Source organism: Solea senegalensis, linkage group LG2, assembly GCF_019176455.1.
Source record: "Solea senegalensis isolate Sse05_10M linkage group LG2, IFAPA_SoseM_1, whole genome shotgun sequence".
Taxonomy (NCBI): Eukaryota; Metazoa; Chordata; class Actinopteri; order Pleuronectiformes; family Soleidae; genus Solea; species Solea senegalensis.
The window spans coordinates 12,597,476-12,616,316 of record NC_058022.1 but is presented as its reverse complement, the minus strand read 5'-3'; the positions used below and the strand labels follow the sequence as shown (position 1 = coordinate 12,616,316).

At 40.1% G+C, this 18,841-nt stretch overlaps 1 protein-coding gene across 8 annotated transcripts in view; it reads left to right on the top strand.

Moving 5' to 3' along the window:
- Nucleotides 1-18,841, top strand: part of pkp4 (plakophilin 4) — an 87,309-nt gene that overhangs the window by 56,816 nt on the left and 11,652 nt on the right. For all 8 annotated transcript variants that reach the window (XM_044019790.1, XM_044019788.1, XM_044019789.1 and 5 more), the window contains 4 exons: nucleotides 947-1,117; nucleotides 4,772-4,982; nucleotides 6,446-6,578; nucleotides 9,140-9,353. In XM_044019790.1, the coding sequence (XP_043875725.1) occupies nucleotides 947-1,117; nucleotides 4,772-4,982; nucleotides 6,446-6,578; nucleotides 9,140-9,353 (729 nt within the window). The remainder of the gene's footprint in view (nucleotides 1-946; nucleotides 1,118-4,771; nucleotides 4,983-6,445; nucleotides 6,579-9,139; nucleotides 9,354-18,841) is intronic.

Here is an 18,841-nt window from a genome sequence, read left to right as displayed (position 1 = left end):
CTGTTGTTATAGCGATCTGTCTGGAAGGAAATCTTAATTGCAGCGCTCACCTGTGTGTTCCTTCTTCTCACTCTTGGCAGGTCAGTCTGTTGCTGATTAGAGGCTTGGGCTGCTTCCTTTTAATATACATTTCCCAGCATCTGCTTCCTCTGACCGGGCTTTGATTGGTTCTCACTCTTCTTGAATGATCACTGTTTAGTCTGGTTAGGTGGAACATTTAAAGAAATACTTCACCGATTTGCATTTAGCTTTGTATTACTAGGGGTAGTATTTTTTTAAAAATGTATTTCTTGTTTTTGGGAGAACAAATATTTGTTACACAGTCTGAGAATTCTGTCTTTGAAATGACTCTGCACAAATGTGTTGTTAACAGCTTCATATGTTCATAAATGGTCTAAAATGACTGTATCGGACTAATATTGGTATCGTTAGATACTTGAGTTTGTGATATTGTTATCATTACTGGACGCCAAAAAGTGGTATCGTACCATCCCTAACTTTGCATTGAAAAAAGATCAAATTACTGCTTGTGTTGTTGCAGTTCTCCTTTTTTCTAAACGGCTTTCTATTAATTTAGATTCATTATAAAAGTTAACTTGAAACTCTTATTGGCAGAGGTCATAGTAAACATATTTTGCCAGGACGTCGTTATCGTTGCATGATAATTCAGAGCAGAGCGGGCAAATCAGTGAACGACATTATCATGCAACAACGGCATCAACTTTGACAACAATGAAAAGAGACATGTTGCTCACTATGATTGATTACCATCTCAAGCAGGTATCAAAATCGCTAAAAAATAGACTGTCACAAAAGCCATTTAGTGTCTTGCTCACTATTTATCATTACTGTATACATGGCAGTTGTCAATGACAAAAAACACGCTTAAATTAAGTGGAATCTGCTGCTTCTTTTCCACTAACTAACAACTCTCCTATGTCCACAGGAATACGGAACTCATATGCCAGTCAACACAGCCAGCTTGGCCAGGACTTGAGATCGGCCATGTCTCCAGACCGTCACATTGCACCGATCTACGAGGACCGGACTTTCCACGGCCCGTTGTACCGCAGCCCCAGCCACACCCAGCAGGGCACACTCTACAGGAGCAGCTCAGGTTGGTCCCAAAATCTCACATGACTTGAGGACATTGACAAACCACATGTGGTTGTCACGTTCAACCAAATTTACAGACGCAGCAATCTTTGAAATCATGTTATTATTGTCTAATTTCATTCATATTTTTTTGGTCTGTTGGATGGTTAGTACAGTTGGATGGTTAGATGGTTGAACAAAACAACAACAGAAGTTACAACAAATGTTATCTCCTGAGGCCTGTGCCACAGATCAGTGATAGTAAATGTTCAAAAGTAATATTTGGCAGTTCTTTGTGCACTCATTATCTTCAACCTTGTATTGTCTTGGTGATTTTTGTCTGTAGTTCATCATGAGTAAGCAAGGCGATCAATCCTTCATTAGATTATCTGCCTTTGCTTTTTTATTGTAACTATCTCAACGTCCTGCCGGGAATAAGTAGGAAACCACAACAACAATAATAATAATTATACTAATAATAAAAGTGAATTTAAGGGAGATGTTATTCGCTGGAGAGGTTAGGGGAGATGATTGATCATGTACTATGATACAAGATGATCTTTATTTTGGTGATTTCTCTCCCCCTGTTGGATCAATGCTGTCATATAAATAGGTTTGCCTGTTTATAAAAAGTAAGGAAGTGCTGCTGTAGTGAATAACCCACATACATTTTTTGGAGAGTGTAACACACCAGACTCTAAATTATTTCAAAAACCTGTCAGCAACTCAATTTGGTTTCCTTATTTACTTCCATTGCTTTCCTTTATTGCTCATGCTGTTTCTGTATCTTCATGCAGTGGAGTCGTGCAAGTCAAGATAAGCACTTTTCTCTTGTCTTTATTTCAAGAGGACGTATTTTCTGTCCTTCCGTTACTCTGTGCAGCTCAAAACAGAAACAGATTTTATTTGGATGGCACATTTCACATAAAAAGTAATATTAACATGCTTTGCATGCAAAAATATAGGAGATTTAATCAAAAAATATTCAGTTTAAATATTCAGTGCTAAATGAACCGCATTGCTCATAATCAAAATATTTTTTTTATGTTTCTGTAATGGTTAATACACCAGTGTGTAGAAGCTCTTTATTTTAGATAAAGATATTGTTTATGCAAATTAATGCAAATTATAGTTACTGACTTGCATTCCTGAACAGAAAAAAATGTTTTAGTGGTTGAATGTTGTGCTTGAAATGCAAATTTGGATATAAATAAGTGAATTCAGTTTGTTATTTGCCGAATAAATAACAATAACATTACTTTTATTCATTCACGTTTTTGAAAGATTTCTAAAATATTGTGTTTTCTCAATTTAATGACAGGCGGTCTAATAGATTTGTTTAGCACTGTTTACATATGTATAAGAAAATGAAAAACAGTGCCCAAATGCGACCTGAGCAACACCCTTGCTCACATACAGACACAGTCATAGTTAGCCATAGACTAATATACCTACTGATAACGTGATATAAAACTTTCCAGAACTCTCCCAAACAATCTATATAAATGAGTATTTTTATTTAGGATAAGATACCGTTTCATTTTGCTCACGTTTTAATGACATCTGCTTTAGCTGTCTCTGCTGTAACTTCAAGGCAAAGAGGAAGGAAATATTTGTAAAATTCTAGTTCCCAGTGTGTTGTCCTTTGTTGTTGCATTTGATTGTGTGTATTTGTCACTATCCATCCATCCATCCATCTTCTACTGCTATATCCTCCACATGAGGGTCGCTGGTGCCAATCGCACCCTGAACAGGTCCATCACAGGGCTACATAGAGACAAACAACCATAATGAATCACTATTACTCATGAGTGCCATCAAGCACAGATGTAAATGAGTTAAGAAGACAACAATTCCACATTGTCAAAAAAGAAACCCTGGTGGCCCAAATGACGTACTGAACGTTTAATTACTTTGAAATCTTCCGTGTAGTTTTGGGTCATTGGTGCTGATGTGTTTGTCTCAGGGAACACCATGCCCTTTAAATGCCCTTTTATAGCGCTACTTTATTTCTCTGCCGCTGTTCATTTTTCATATCTTTCGCCTCCTCATTCCCTGCCACCCTCTTCCTCCCTCCACTGTCAAACTGAAAGGGTGAGACATAAGTTAATAGGCAGGTACTACTATGTCATCCCGCCACAAAAGAGTCCATTACCCGCGCGTGTCATGCCGGAGAATGAGAGGGATGGAGGGGGCCAGGGAACAGCTTGGTTACCCACGTCCACACTCTGTTCTCTCCCAGCTCTTGTGACTTTACCGTTCTTCTCCCGTCATCCCTGGTGCCCTGGATACACGTGCTTCGTTTGCACTTATAAACAAACATACACACACACATTCCATCAAGCCTTCTCTTTGGTACGCTGAAGAGCCACTAAGTTGACAAATAAATGGTGTTGATGTTGTGAAGATGCTGCACAGACTTTGTGTTTATGCCGGCTTTATATGGAGTGATATGGAGTCTTTGTCAGGGCAAACTCATTAGAACAATCCAATTTGATCCTGGAGTATTCTTTGTGAAGTCATGAAAAGCAATTTCAATGTCGCTTGTCTCCTATCAGCTTTTCACCCAGTATCTGCCTATTTTTATTTATTTTTTCTTTAAGCTTGCACTTTCTCTTTTTGTGCAGGTGGGAACAAGAGTTTATGTTGAATAGAAATACTGATCCTGGCCTGAAAAGACAAGAATTTGCATCCAAATGGTTCCGCTTCAGTCGCAGAGCTGCACGGTGTTGTTTGTGTTCCAGTTTTCTTGTGTTGTGTTGGGTGATATTTTTGGGCATAACCATATTGCCGGGAAGCACTGCAGCCCAACACGGGAGTGCACTGATGTGAGAAATTGTGTTTTTGGAGCAGCCACACACGTTGACGCCTTGGCTCCTGGTAGGAGGGAGTTGGTGTACGCACATGCCCAGTCCTTTTGGGCAGCTGATAGAGATCTGACCAACACAGCAGTCACGCTGCCACTCGTCACGTGACTCTGGTGTGAAGCAGGACTGACTCTAGTCAGCTTGTTGATGCAGTTCTCTGTGTGTGACCCATTGTTTTACGAAACTAGGTCATAATATGTCTCGGAGCGGGTGAACGAAAGGATGGCAAGATGCTGCCAAGCTGAATATTGGACCCTTCTTGGAAGACACGTCTTCTCCGCATGTTTTTGTGATGGTTCTACTTTACTAGTGCATCTCTGACTCTTTTTTTGGAGCTGGTCATGTTTCACCATCGTCATCACCATCCGATTAATACGTCGGCACAAAGGAGCAAGAAGCCGGTGAGGAAAGGATTTGTGGACCGTGGAGCAGGTGGAGTCGTCCTGTCGTCTTTGAAAAACCACCAGGATCCCTCTGGCTAAACACAATCTTGTAAAAACAGAACAACAAGCAAAACAGGCCTTTGAAGGAAAAGGCTCCAGCTTTGTGGAACCATGGGAGCAGTTTTTATCCTCCACATTTATTGGTTCCAGATTTGAGAATTTGCTGAGTCTGTCGGCTGCATGTTTGTATTTTCAGCTCGGTCTAAAGTTGCCTGCTGCCCATGTGCAAAGCTCAGACTTTAGCTGAAAAGGCCTGAAGGCTGCTAATCTCCACTTTGTTGGCTCGCATGTGTGTGTTATTGTTTAAACGTTCTCTCTGAATGGTGTTGTGGTTTTGTTTTTTTTTTCTTTTCTGTGGGCCCTCAGGGGTGGGGAGTCTCAAACGGACATCCAGCCAGCGCAGTGCCATGACCTACCAAAGAAACAACTATGTGCTTAACACAGCAGCCACCTTTGCTGATCCATATCGCTCGGCACAATACCGGCCCTCCGATCCGAACTACACACGGCAGGCTGTTGTCATGGACGACGGCGCCACCCGCTCACCCTCCATAGACAGCATTCAGAAGGATCCCAGGTAAGAGCTGCTCTCTTTACTTTTTATAATGCTGAATGTAGCCTTAGACTAAACCTGTGTAACGTTGCACATCCACAGGGACTACTTACGCTTACAAGGCATCCCTGTTCTGCCGAAGCAACAACGGTGTCCACTTACTATTTAAACAGAGAGCCCTCTGGGTAGTCGCACAGAAAACTCACTCTACTCTGCCTTGGCCATTTAACAATAGATTCTCACATGCACCAAAGTGCTGTGTTTGCTCTTGTCATATAGACGTGTGTCAGCGTACAGGCTGGGTGGAAGCCTTTAGTAAAACCCCTGATTTTGCACACTGGGAGCTTTGTTTACACTCTATAGTGAAAGAACTTGAAGTGAGTGCACTCTCGGTTTACAGCCACACCTCAGGTCTGTCAAAGGAACTTCACTGATGTAAAATATCCCCTAGAATGTTAATTAACAGGATTCCTGTCCAGGAAAATCAGTCAGAACACATGAGGTAATATCACTTCAGCAGCAAATCAAACATCAGTGATTAGTTCTGTGTTTTATGGCCAAAATCTCATATACTGATAAAGACTATTTTCAAAAATTGCTTTTTCTGAACTGCGTGAACTGAAGTCATGACTCTGCAGATGTAAGCTGGCAGAGCTAAGATGGTAAGAGCCTCTTGTAAGGTCTGAGTGGGGTTTGTTTTCCGCACTCGACTGTACTTTTGTGGCTCTCGTTTCTTGTGTGGGTGGTTAAAGAGGGAAGTGTTTGAGCAAAAGTATGAGCTCTGAACTATGTCTGACTTTTCATAATCAAACCACAGCTATTTAACACACAGAAGTAGCCCCTCTTTTGGGTTTAAGCTCCTTATTTTGTCTTGGCCAGTCGGAGTCCTTCATTAATACCAGCATTTGCACAGGTGCTTGAAATCCTAATGGTGTGTTTTCAAGGTTTGATAAGTGCTCGGATTTTTAATAAAGTGCTTGAAAATGCTCGTCTGTACGTCTTTTCGACATTAACCGCGACTGTATCTGATTGAGTAGTTCTCTCATTAGAGCGGGGGAATAAAATAAATCAGAGGATGTAAACTCCTCTGCCTAGACCTCGTCTGCGTGACTATTAGAAAACACAATTTTGGTGGTTTATTGCATAAAATGAGCTCTTTTAATATGTCAGAAGAAGTGAAATATTCTTTTTTCCAGTATGCATTTGTATAAATTTGTAATTTACAACAGCTTTGAGGTGCTGCAAAAGCATGAAAATTGACCATAAAAGTGCTTCAGCATATAACCCTGGATTTACAATACACTGTATACGCTTTACCTTTAGTGCACTGCTGGTCGTAAAGCAGTTACAAAGAAGTGGTTGTTACTTAAATCTAATTTTTAAATTCACATTGAGCTGTTTCTTGTTTGTTTTTTTCTTCAGCAGACAACCTTATTTCTCTCTCTCTGTTGTCTCTGCTGATACATTTGTGCTCCACCTGTTTCTAGAGAGTTTGCCTGGCGTGACCCGGAGCTGACAGAGGTGATTCACATGCTGCAGCACCACTTCCCCTCCGTGCAGGCCAATGCAGCCGCATATCTGCAGCACCTGTGCTTTGGCGATAATCAAATCAAAGCAGAGGTAGGCATTTTGCTGAACCCACTCACTGTCTTTGTAGAGTGACCTCACTCAACCCAAGTATTTTTCTGGTAATTACTACACATGTTTCATCTTTCTTTTTCTTTCTTTTTTTGTTGTTGCTGCTGTTGTTGTTTTTTTTTTTTATTTTAGAAGCTCCAGTCGTTTGTTTTATTGCACTAATCCCACACTTACATTCAGAAAACAAAAGCTTCCTCTGTGCTCGTTTCTTGAAATATTGCATTCCATTTTTTTTGCTAGAGGCAGATGGGGACATTGGTATTTCAATAAAAGGCAGATGTGAATTACTGCAATAGGAACACAGGGTGCTTGCGCAGCTCTTGAAAGTTTTTAAAAGTATGGAATTTTTCAAACGCTGTTTTCCAGACCTTGAAAAGTCTGGATATCGGGAAAAAGTCCGATATCCAATCAAAGCTCTCGTTATGTGTCATGAACCTGCATCTGAAGCTGCGGAGCAAACGTCTCACATGTTGAAAAGTTTTCGTGAGTTAAAATGATAAAATATGGAGAAGTTATGTTGAAGACGAGAAGAAAGATGTGAGTGAATAGATTGTGAATGCTTTATACTTCCATTCATCCATTTATTCATTCATTCACGCTTTCATAGTCCTCACTGTGCTCTTGGGGAAACATGTTTTTGCGCTTTTGTGAGTTTCATGGTTCAGAAATGTTTTTGTCACACAATTTACCGTAAATACTGCATTCATGCTTTATTAGAATATTCTTTTCTACTAAACACAACAATTACAATCTCAACAAGAAAGGAGGCACACAAGTATAAAACTTCAAATTTATTTGAAACACGCTGGAAACAGTTTTAATGAAGAAAAGGACAAAGTCCCCGCCTCTGCATTTGTATGAAGTCAGATTTATGTCAAATTTAAGTAAATAATATTACTGCATCACAAGCGTGATATAGGCCCCCCACGCGCATATTAAACAACCGCACATACTTAAATCTGACGCCATACATTTCACTTTACTGCAAAAATTGTGAAATAGATGTAGAAATAGATAGATTGTGGATAGATCAGGCAAAAGAGGCAATGAATGGACTCGTGCGGAGACCACAATGTTGGATTTTAAATTAATATGTAATTGCGATCATGTTGACAGGAATTGCGATTCTCATATTTAAACATATTTAAAATGATTACTATTTATAGCTTTGTGACAAACTCTTCTGTTTGTAGAATAAGATGTGTACAGCTCAAAACAATAATTCATCCAAAATTATATTTTGGCACACATTTTGGCTTTAACTCTTGCGATTTGAAAATTGCAGTAGGCGAAGTTCGATTTGTTGTTCAGTGCAAGAACTACCTCCGAATATTAGCATTACAGCAGTCCATGAAACCACAGATAAATGCACATTTTCTTTACGTTTTAATACAAACCTTGTTAGTGTCAGTCAGCCCACCGCTTAAATCCTCTGTTATAACATCTGTTAAATGGACTGAGATTCTTCAATATTTTTGATTTAGCACCAAATTGATGCCATCGTTGTCTACTGCAGCATCATAAGTGCAGATTCCACTCGGCATGCAGCTGATCATTTGTGTTGCCAAACCCTGGTTTTCAGTTCCGACTGCTCAGTCACAGATTGCCTTTGGGTTTTTTTGGCTTTGGCTGAGAATTTGGAACTGCCTCCACAGTTGTCAGCACAAAAAAATGGAGGAAAAAAAAAAAAAGCTGCTCACAACAATAACAACAACCCAGCTGGGCCCCCACAACTGAAGCTGCTGCAAACACATTCACATGCTCAGGCTTACCAGTACACACTGGAGTATTACATTCTTTTATTCAAGTAAATTTGACCATTATAGAAATGTTGGGGGAAACACTTAACCATGCGTTGCCCCTGACGACTGTGACCGCAGCGTTTGAATGGGTATGAAAGATGAGTGACAGAAAACGCGCTGTATGAAAGTGTGAGTGAATGGGCGTGAATGAGCGACTGGCAAAACTGTAGTGTGAAGCAGCTTTGAGTGTTATATAAATACAGACCCTTTAATACTAATAATCCACAGTGTGGAGGACTGTGTTCCACTGTGTTTTCTGAATCATTCTGTTATTAATTCTCATCAACACGATAGAAACCAGACAGATGGAACAACGGATAAAACCAGAACCTACAGTACATAGAACCAGATTAACAGCATCATGAGATGATTAATGAGAGAAACATACGTTCTGATTTCTTTTTAATATTGGGTAATAACATGTGGTAACATTAAAACATTAAAGGGGCAAATTAGAAGGAAGAATTCAAATAAAAGCCCAATGTAAAGCCCACACTGTTCATACTCTTGCATCATTTTAGTGACAGAGTAAAGGTTTGATCGGCACAGACAAAAGAATAAGACATTAGTGTGTTTTAAATCTCTGTCCAAGAAGAAATGTACACTTTTAATAATCTGTGTCCGGTATGAATGAGTCTTGGTCTTTGGTCTTCGTGACAGATGAGCTGAATAATTGTTGGTCCACTTGTCAGAATCATTCTCAGATGTGTGTGTGTGTTCCTGATTCGCCCCCATCCACAGGTCTGTCGACTGGGAGGGATTAAACATCTGGTGGACCTATTGGACAACAAGGTCCTGGACGTCCAGAAGAACTCGAGTGGAGCCCTGAGGAACCTCGTTTATGGCAAAGCAATGGATGACAATAAAATCTCTGTGAGGAACGCGGGGGGAATCCCAGCTCTGCTCCGACTCTTGAGAAAGACGGTAGATGCAGAAGTGCGGGAGCTCGTCACAGGTGAGCCACAATAGAGAATTCTAACTTTGATAGTTTCCCCTGACACACATTTCTGAGAAAGTGTACCTGAGATTTGGTATTTTTTTTGTTTTGGTGACACCCCAAAATATTCACGTATTTTTACACATTAATCTTCACATTTTACATCTTTCCTGTCATGTGTATTATATGGAATGATCACTTGTAAGTCACAAGACGTATCTATTTGACATTCAGTCTCGTTTTATATTGATTCGTCACGTTAGCACTATTTTCAACCCCAGTTCCTTGCCAACTTTTTGTAAGAGGCCTGTTCTCACATCACGTCTTCGGGAGATCCACCGTGAGGTTACAGCAGGACAGATATGATGCATAGTTTGTGCCGAAAATGATAGATTCAAATATTTACCCCCAGTGTGTTCTAGGAGAGATGGTTATAATAGTCTGATTGTATGTGTCGAGTGTGAATGAAGACCAAATAATTGATCACCGTGGTCTCTCTTGAGATCATAAAAGTCCTTAAGTTACTTTTACTGTATCTACTGCATTTAATATGTGCAAAGAAATGAAAACACACTTCCCTAGGATTCATATTCTTAATTTATTACTCTGGCTGCTGAGAGATTTGGTGTACTCCCTCCCGGTCTTTTTGTCAGTTGCATTGGACCGAAACATGATCAGTCCTGTGTGTGTGTTGTCAGAGCTCTGAAAACGAGGTATAAATCCTTGTTGTTTTGGACCAGGGTGGAGTGCAACAGAAATGAGCAAGCCAAGACATTTGGCTCCCAGGTGGCTGACTCAGCTGTTTTTGTTTGAATTCAGCCCCAGCGTTAACATAGTCTCAGGTTACACTCCAGCATTTCCTGAGGGAAAACAATACAGCCGGAGCGTGCAAACACTCGGTAGCGTTTGTGTTTGGTCCGCAAAGAGGTTTACGTTCAGGTCTTTGTTACAATTAGGTGTCGGTTTACTTAGAGCGGCTTTACTGCGAGCATGGTGGTGTGGTGGTTAGCGTTGTCGCCTTGCAGCATGAAAGTCAGTGGTTTGAGTTCTTGTTCAACCAGAGGCTTCCTCTAAAATGTTGTCAAATGTTAGTCACTACTTGGTTGAGAATCAGCGGTCTTATGTGGGCTTCGGACGCTGGGCTTCTGCATGATAATTGGAGGAAGTGTTTAAAAGGCGGGACCAGTTTTTGATTGACAGCGTTGCAGAAACATACACGACAGCGGAGCCTTTTCTGCGTCAGCCGTGTGTGGATTTTGCGAAGGCGAGACAAATAGCTGTTCATCGTGTGTTATTTGTTCCCCATTTTTGTCTGTACATTTACACTGTAAATAAAAACACTATTATAGCTTTTCAGTTTTGCATAATTATCACGTTACCTTGTTCTAGTTCTAGAATTTATGCAAGAATTAATGTATAATAGTCCACATAGTCCACAGACGATGATCGGGATTAGGTTAAATTGAACATACGTAATTGACCGTGTTTGTTAATATGAGTGTGAATAGTTGTTTCTTTCTGTATAACCCTGTTTACACCAAGTAGTACAATGTGGTACATCGTGCAATTATGTGCATTTCCATTGTCAAGCGTACCAAAATAACTGATATGCACGGTCCCATTTTTTTTGCACCCTTCCGTTGTGAAGCACAGTGTTCCTGCCTTTACAGGGGTGGAGCTATCACCATTTATGTGCAACACTAACGTAAAATGTCAGTGTTTTTCTGTGCAGCTTTTCTCAAACAAATCTGGTTCCTCTTCTTGTGACGAACAGCCACGTGCCAGAAAAGAGACAACACGGAATGCTGTGTGTCCTCCATTGTTATAACGCTGTCCCGTTTTTCTTCTTTGTGGAATTTATTGGCAAGCTACAGTGTGTCATGCTGGTATGATGTCATACCAGTGACACAGCTGTGTTAATAGCGACATATTTTGTCCCACACACCCTGCAAGTCAGATCGAGGTGTAGCATTCCAAACAGCGCCAAAGTGAGCTGAGCTGAGCTGTGCTGTACCACTGGGTGGAGACAAGGCTTATGTTGGCCCTGGTGGCCTTTCCAGAGTGTACCCTGCCTTTTGCCTGGTCTCAGCTGGGACTGTGGTCTTCAGCAACCCTTAAAGGATAACGTGTAGATAATGAACAAATGAATTTCTCCCCTTTCATTCACAAGTTAAAGAGCCTGCTGTGGCTAATTGGTGGTGCAGTCCCCAGGACAGAGAGCAATTAGAAAAGGTCAGCGCTGCTGCATCACCTCTGGTTAATTACACCTGATTAGACCTTCCACATGAAGAGCTTTGAAGTGGACGACCAAAGCCGTAAAGGGAGCAAACGGAGATCAATCGCTCATCCACAGCTCATTTGTACTTATGGAGCACAATATGGAAAATCCTAGTAAATCCTGAAATATGTCTATGTCAGTTTCATCCGCAGAAGTTCTAACTCAGCATGTGAGTGGCTGAGGGCCTGAGAAAGGACATGAACAGGAGTTAAAACACCAGCCCTAAACCCTTAAGTCGCATTTACTTTAAAATGCACTTGTTGTGACACGACAGAACGACAGAATGTCCCTGTGTGAGATTGTCAACAGAAGCCATTGCAAAACGCTCTGAAGTCAGTCTTGTCAAAGGTCGTCAAGAAGAATCCAATTGTCAGGATTTTGTGGCTCCTCTTCCGTTTCCGTCTGGACTCCTCCTGTGAGGTCCAGGTCCAGGTGTTAGCCATGCTTCACTTGGGATAAATGGCCACCAGTTGCTTGAGGTCAGGGGTCACGTATCTGGGACGGAAAATGCTCTCTTAGCTCCTTTACCGGCCCCATCTTCCAGCAGCTGCCGTGGTTACTGCTTTGTCCTCAAACAGCCTGTAAGATCAAAAGACCAAAGCCCACAGCACTGTCATTACCTACAACTCAGGGGACACTTGAAACTAGCACTGACATGAATGCACACACTCACCTACTCACATTTTTTATACATGTTTAATATTTCATGTTTCTCTTATTCTGTCAAACAAGTTTATATGTATTGTTAAAATATGTACAACAGGTTCCTTCAGCCTTTACAATGGTTACTCTCAGTAACTTGTACCCGCTGTTACACTGTGTTCATGGACAAACATACACACAGATACACTGTTTTATTTTTTTATGACCATTGAACCTATTTGCTATGTTTTCACATCAGAAAAAGGTAGAGATTGATTCCCAGCAGCAAAGAAAATGAGTGGAGATGTCAAGGCAATATATATGAATAATGTGCTGTAAAATTATTCCATTTGTTTAATATCCAACCACACTGTGTATGAGAGACAGGGAGCATTAGCGGACCTTGGCTGAAACTTATGATCCACACTCCTCTGCAGACATTTTTGAGAGGGGTAGTGAGGCTTTTTAGGGTCGGCATTTCAAACCCATAGCTGTGTTACCGGCAACCTGTGGTTATTGAAGCAGCGGCACGTAAATATACGAGTTTTGCAAGAGTCTGTGTCCCAAAAATAAATGTTCAATTTTTAATTATACTGCCTGCACTTTGATCGGTGTATCCGTTATCTCTTTTTAACACATTTCCTTGATCTCTGATGATGTATCATGGACATTTCATGACTTAATATTGGCTTTCCATTCAATTTCAAACTATTTAACTAACATTCTCATAACAAATATTCTTTTTCGCATAAAGAAGGGATAAGCAGCCCACAGATACTATTGATGATTTTTACTCTCTGTGCATAGTAAAGCATGTTCTATATATGTTATAACATGTTATGTTATGTCATGTTATGTATATATATATATACACATATATATATATATATATATATATATATATATATATATATATATATATGTAGGATTTTTTTTATTCTATTGGATTTTGCATTTTTTATCTTTCTGACAAATCTGACAAATACCGATACTGAGTATAATATCAGCTCATCCATTCTTGAAATACTACATTTCGTACATGTAGCCCTAAAGAAAAAATATTTTAATTACTCAATTAATTAAAGCATGATAAGTTTATATACACAATAATATATCATTTTTGTCAAACTAACATTATAAGAGTCAAGATGCCTCGTATCTAGACAGATAGAACCAGCCTCCACATGATGGTATTCACTGCTGTGATATTTGTTGAGGGTAAAGGATGAAAGAATAAAAACTTTCATCAAATTAAAAAAGAAGAAATTAATTTTTAAAAATAAATCGGTAAAAATAAATCTAGTTATAGCAATAAGCAGCAATGGGCTGACTTCCTGACTTCCACTGCGGGAGAGAGAAAATGAGAAATGCTTACTGACATCAGAAGTACGCCTCCAAGCTGTCTGTCTGAGATTTAGTCAATGCAGCATTGACAAGTTTCCTGTTCAACTTCGCTGAAAGCGGAAGGGTTAATAAACCTGTAAATGCCCACGCAGTAATTGCTCTGTCTGACAAAGTCAGTCACATGTTGCCATGTAGTTTAAGAGACAGTGATTGTCAAAGGACCAGGCAGACATTTTGGGGGATGAGCCATAATCGCTTGCATCAATTTCTTTCCCAGGATCTTTTCATGATTATTATTATTATTATTCATCAGAGTCACTGTAACCATCACAGTTCAAGTGTTTTGAAGTCATTGGTGCTCGACAGCTCGGGGCCTGATGTGTCTTTGTGGTATCGTCATCGAAGTGATACCTGCAAGACAATGTGCAGGGAAAATGCAGGATATTTGGAATTCACACTAGTTTGAAAATCAGTATTGGAGAAAATGCTTTTAAAAAAAAAACTATTGACCTAAATTCGACATATTTGTGCCATTTTCTTGTCATTTTGTGACATGCTCTGGCAGAGAAGAAACTCAAAAGCAGAAATCCGTTCAAAAGGAGTGTTCAATTTACTGGTAACAAAAACAGTCAGGGGTCAAATATACCAGAGAGTCGGCCCAAACAAATCCACTAAGTGGCAGGCAGAAATCCAAGGGTCAAAACACAGAAACAGGTCAGATCAGGTAGACTGTCAAACTAAGAATGTGGGATAATCTGGCAGAGGTAAGGTGATAGTGAGCTGGTGTATATACAGCAGCAGAACCGATGACAGGTGAGGAGAAGGGGGCGTGGAACTGCTGATTGCAAAGGAGGGCAGGATCTGAAAGGACAGGAGAGTCAGTATTGAGGCATGGAAATAATCTGTGACTCTTTTTAAATCTGTTGTAACAGTCATTTTACATGCTCATAAAGAGTTTTAAAGCCATAGTTTATCGAGTAAAACTTGCAACTGCCTCTGTCTGGGGTTGTTGGTCTTTTGTTTTGCTTGGTGCAGAAGAAAAACAACAGCGTATACAAGTAGAGCAGTTTAGTAATGAATAAGGACGGGCAGTGTCAGACACATCGTAAACTTGATAGGAAACAGTCAGACACTCGGTGATGACCCAACATCTGTGGCTGCGTCAGATTGAAGTTACACTAATGCGATCTGTTCTGGCCGGTTAGTCCATTCCTGATCTGTTGACATTCATCCTCCATATTCCATCAACTGCACACAACCCGTTACAGCCAAAGGAAATGTCCACCCAATTATCAGTAAGGTTAGTTCTTGGCTCAAACTTCAGCTGCAGTTAGAGACATTTTCACCAGATATACGTTGTTTTTTCCTGTCGAACCTTTGCCTCCGTGTGCTCCCTGTAGATGAGCCCTGGATGGATTATTGGCCTTGGTGTCAAAACAGTTTTTAATTGAGGTCAGTGAGTCAAAGCCAGACCGAGGCAATAGAGAACATTGAGCAGAGAAGAAGGTTTAGGTTGGACTATGTTAATTCACACACAGGATTCCTGCAAATCCTTTAAAAGTCTTAAAAGGCATTGAATTCATAATTAACAAACAAATTCCAGCGATTTAGCAGTTCTGTTCTACTCTAGTATCTGTCACACCTGCACCCCCACCTCCAATACTGTCACCAGGAACAGCAGCAACAGCTCTCTGGATAACATTTGGATTTAAGCTTTTATTTTGATTTTAGGGCCGGAAATCTCACACAGTGGTGCGATTCCTATTGGAAGTTCTAGAATTTGTTTATGAGGCACTAAATGTTCTTGAAAACAGACAAAAATTGGCTCGCAAATGTAAAAGAGAATGTATAAAATAAGGATAATATGTAAAAGTGGTGAAAAATGACTCAGTAGCACCCAGTGAAACCCAGTAGGACAAAGCCGAAACTAAGTTGAACCAAATTTCACAAAACTTGGTAGAAACATGTTGCAGCCCAAGGTCTATTAGGGCCATGACCTCAACTCAACAGGAAGTCAGCAATTTTGAATTTGACGATTTGGATGTTTGGTAAATGAACAAACTCGTCTGAGCGCGATAATCGTACCAACATAGACTAAACGTGACAATTTGTAGACATAGACTAAACGTGACAATTTGTATTAAACACATGAAAGATGAAGAGTTATCCGAAGGTCTCAGATTCAAAATGGCAACCATCAGAATTTGAGCGAATTTCGTCCATTTGCCATGAAATAAGAAGTGGCTTGTAACGTTGCCGTGCATTGACCCATTTGCACAAAACTTCACACTTGAGACTAGAGACCAGGCAAGTCAAGGGTATAGCGCTACCTGCTGACAGCACATTGCTGCTTGCAGCTTTAATTAGTCTTAAATTTCAGTTCTAGTGGCATGAAAAATGGCTAAGAAAGTCTTGAATTGAACTTGACTTACGCTGTAGGAACCATGCACACGGGTCTTCTCCATTTGACCGTCAGATATGATTTGTGGATATCGGCTCTCGCGTTACACGGCTGACATCAGTGTCAGTCACACTCAAGTGAATTTGCCTGTTGATTTCTCCTCACTGCCACCACAGGGCCAGTCCTGCAGTCCTGCAGACAATTTTCTTTTCCACAAATTGACATTGGAGTGGGCGTGAAGTAACATGTCAGAGGCAAGCAGGGTGAAGTTGGTCAGCAGGCATGGGAATGTGTATGTGTTATCTCTGCATTAATGAGCCAACTTCGGGCCAAACCAAGATTCCCCGTGAGAAAGGTAAACACATGATTGAATGGGCTTGTGCAAAAAGTGAGATTCAATCTCCACAGAAGGATGTGATTTAAATGTATCCCACTGCCTATCCGAGCGTGAGCAGAACACCTGATGCTCAGGGTTTGACACACAACAACACACACACACACATAGTGCTACTATCACATCCTCAGTTTTGCTTCAATCTGTTATTTGTATTAAAATGGAGTTATGAAAATTCACCGAAGCAACTTGAATGAGACTTTAATGTAGTCTTAATTAGGATAATGGAATGTGAATTGACTGTTGATGAAATGACTGGCCGAGTGTGTTTGGCAGGGATCTGTATTTATCTTTGCAGCTTGTTGCCAACAGCGTGTCTGAATTGGGCTCCTGAGCCAATTTATAGACTGATATTATCTCCATTTGTTGATGAGAAAGAAAAACAGTGTGGTAAGAGAATAAACAGTGACAGTGAGGGTTGCGAAGGAAGAGGTCGGGAAAGCTGAGAATGTATTTTTTTTGTATCCTTATCTCTTTTACACCAGCATTAACAGGAACCAGCAGATTTGTTTTTTTCTTTTACTTTAATTGACTCATTTGTCTTTCACCAGTGAGTCATATTTGAGGTCATAGAGGCACCGATAGAGGAGCGGCACACAACAAAAGGCAGCACCATGGAGAGCAGTGGCCATGTCATGATGGTTTCACTTGAATCCTCCCTCTTACAAACTCAGCAGCAACCGAGTGATTTCATTTTCGCTGCATGAATAGTGTGCATCATATCGTAACACTGGAAAAGTAGTAGGTGGAGAGAGTCACTTGACCCAAGAGTGAATGCTGATTGTATTTGTGCCCAGTGCAGATGAAAAAAAACAGATGTTAGTGTGTTAGTGGGTTTTTTGACCAGTGGAAAAGTGGCTTGCGTTTACCAAAATGACTTATAAACAAGGGCTGAACAACTTCGGGGAAATACTGCATTGAATTGTTATTTTTCTGACAGAATTACAATTAGATTTCTATTCATGTTTAATAATAAAGTTAAATGAATACTTCACCAATTTGCATTTAGCTTTGTATTACTAGAATAGGGGTAGTATTTTTGAATAATTGTGCTTCACAACCTCAGTTTCCCCTGAGTCGGGAAATATCTTCATTCTTTTCTTTGTTACGTGCCCACCAGTGACACTTGGTCCGAGCCTTGAAACTGCAGTTTTTGAAGCGCAATTGTTCAAAAATACTATCCCTATTCTAGTAATACAAAACTAAATCCAAATCATTGAAGTATTCCTTTAAGGTTCATTTCAACATTTGTGGTGTGATACAGTGGTTCTCAAAAATATTGAGCTCTCGAAGTAACACCATTATCACCACCGTAAAAATACATTGGTGTAAATTGGTTGAACAAAGTCGGCTACAGACTTTTCACAGGAGGCAGATTTATTCCCAATAAGATAATTTGCTCTTCCTCACATATACTTCACACACTGGTATGGTGAAATTACATTAAGATGGAGTGAGAGATAAGGTGACTCTAATTAGGATTATTAATTGAATGTTTTCATTTCTACGCACTCCGGTCAAAATTCCTCAGCTTCACTCCGATCACATACCCTGGTATATACACTAGGACATAGGGCCCAACGATTTTGAATAAATATCTAATTGCGATTATTTTGACAGGAATTGCGATTGCGATATGATTTTGCGATATCAGAGAGAGAGAGTAAATTTTACATCATTATTATCATTTTAATTTGGAAACTGTGTGATATTTGTGCAGATGGGTGAGAAACAAAGATGTTCTCTTCTGTCTGTAGAATAAGATTTGTATAGATCAAGACAATAATTAATCAAAATGATATTTTTACACACTTTGACTTGAACAAAATACGCCTCTTGCTATTTAAAAATTGCAGTAGGCCATATTGCGATTTTGATAACATTTCGATTATTGTTCAGCCCTACTAGAACAGTATTTCTGATTTTACCCCAAGTACCACCAGAGGAAGCTTACGTACCACTGTTGGTACACGTACCGCAGTTTAAGAACCATGGGTGTAATAGATATGAAAGATGAAGCGTTACCACATGAGACACATTGGAAATATTTAATCTAATCTAATGTTCCAATGCAAGGACGACAATTTAAGACAGGAATCATGAATACGATTTGCTAATTGCTGTTATTTGTCATGTCACGTGTTCTGTTTGTGCGACGTGTAAAGCAAAAACAATCGGCTGAATTGCTACTGTCACGTACGAGTCATGAACCGCACGTGCACTTTAAAATGTTTTGCTGTGGCAACGTTGGATGGGAATACTGTGTTCAGTCCTGCGTCTGCTGCATTAGTCTTCTCCAAGGTTAGCGCTGCCCTGCAGAAGTCAGTCAGCCTGTGCATTAGTGTAAGCCCAGTACCAAGAGCCATTTAATTAAAAGAGCATGCTACATGCTGGCTAATCCTGAACAGATGTAGCATCAAAGGCTGAAGCTCTGTGCCCGATTATCA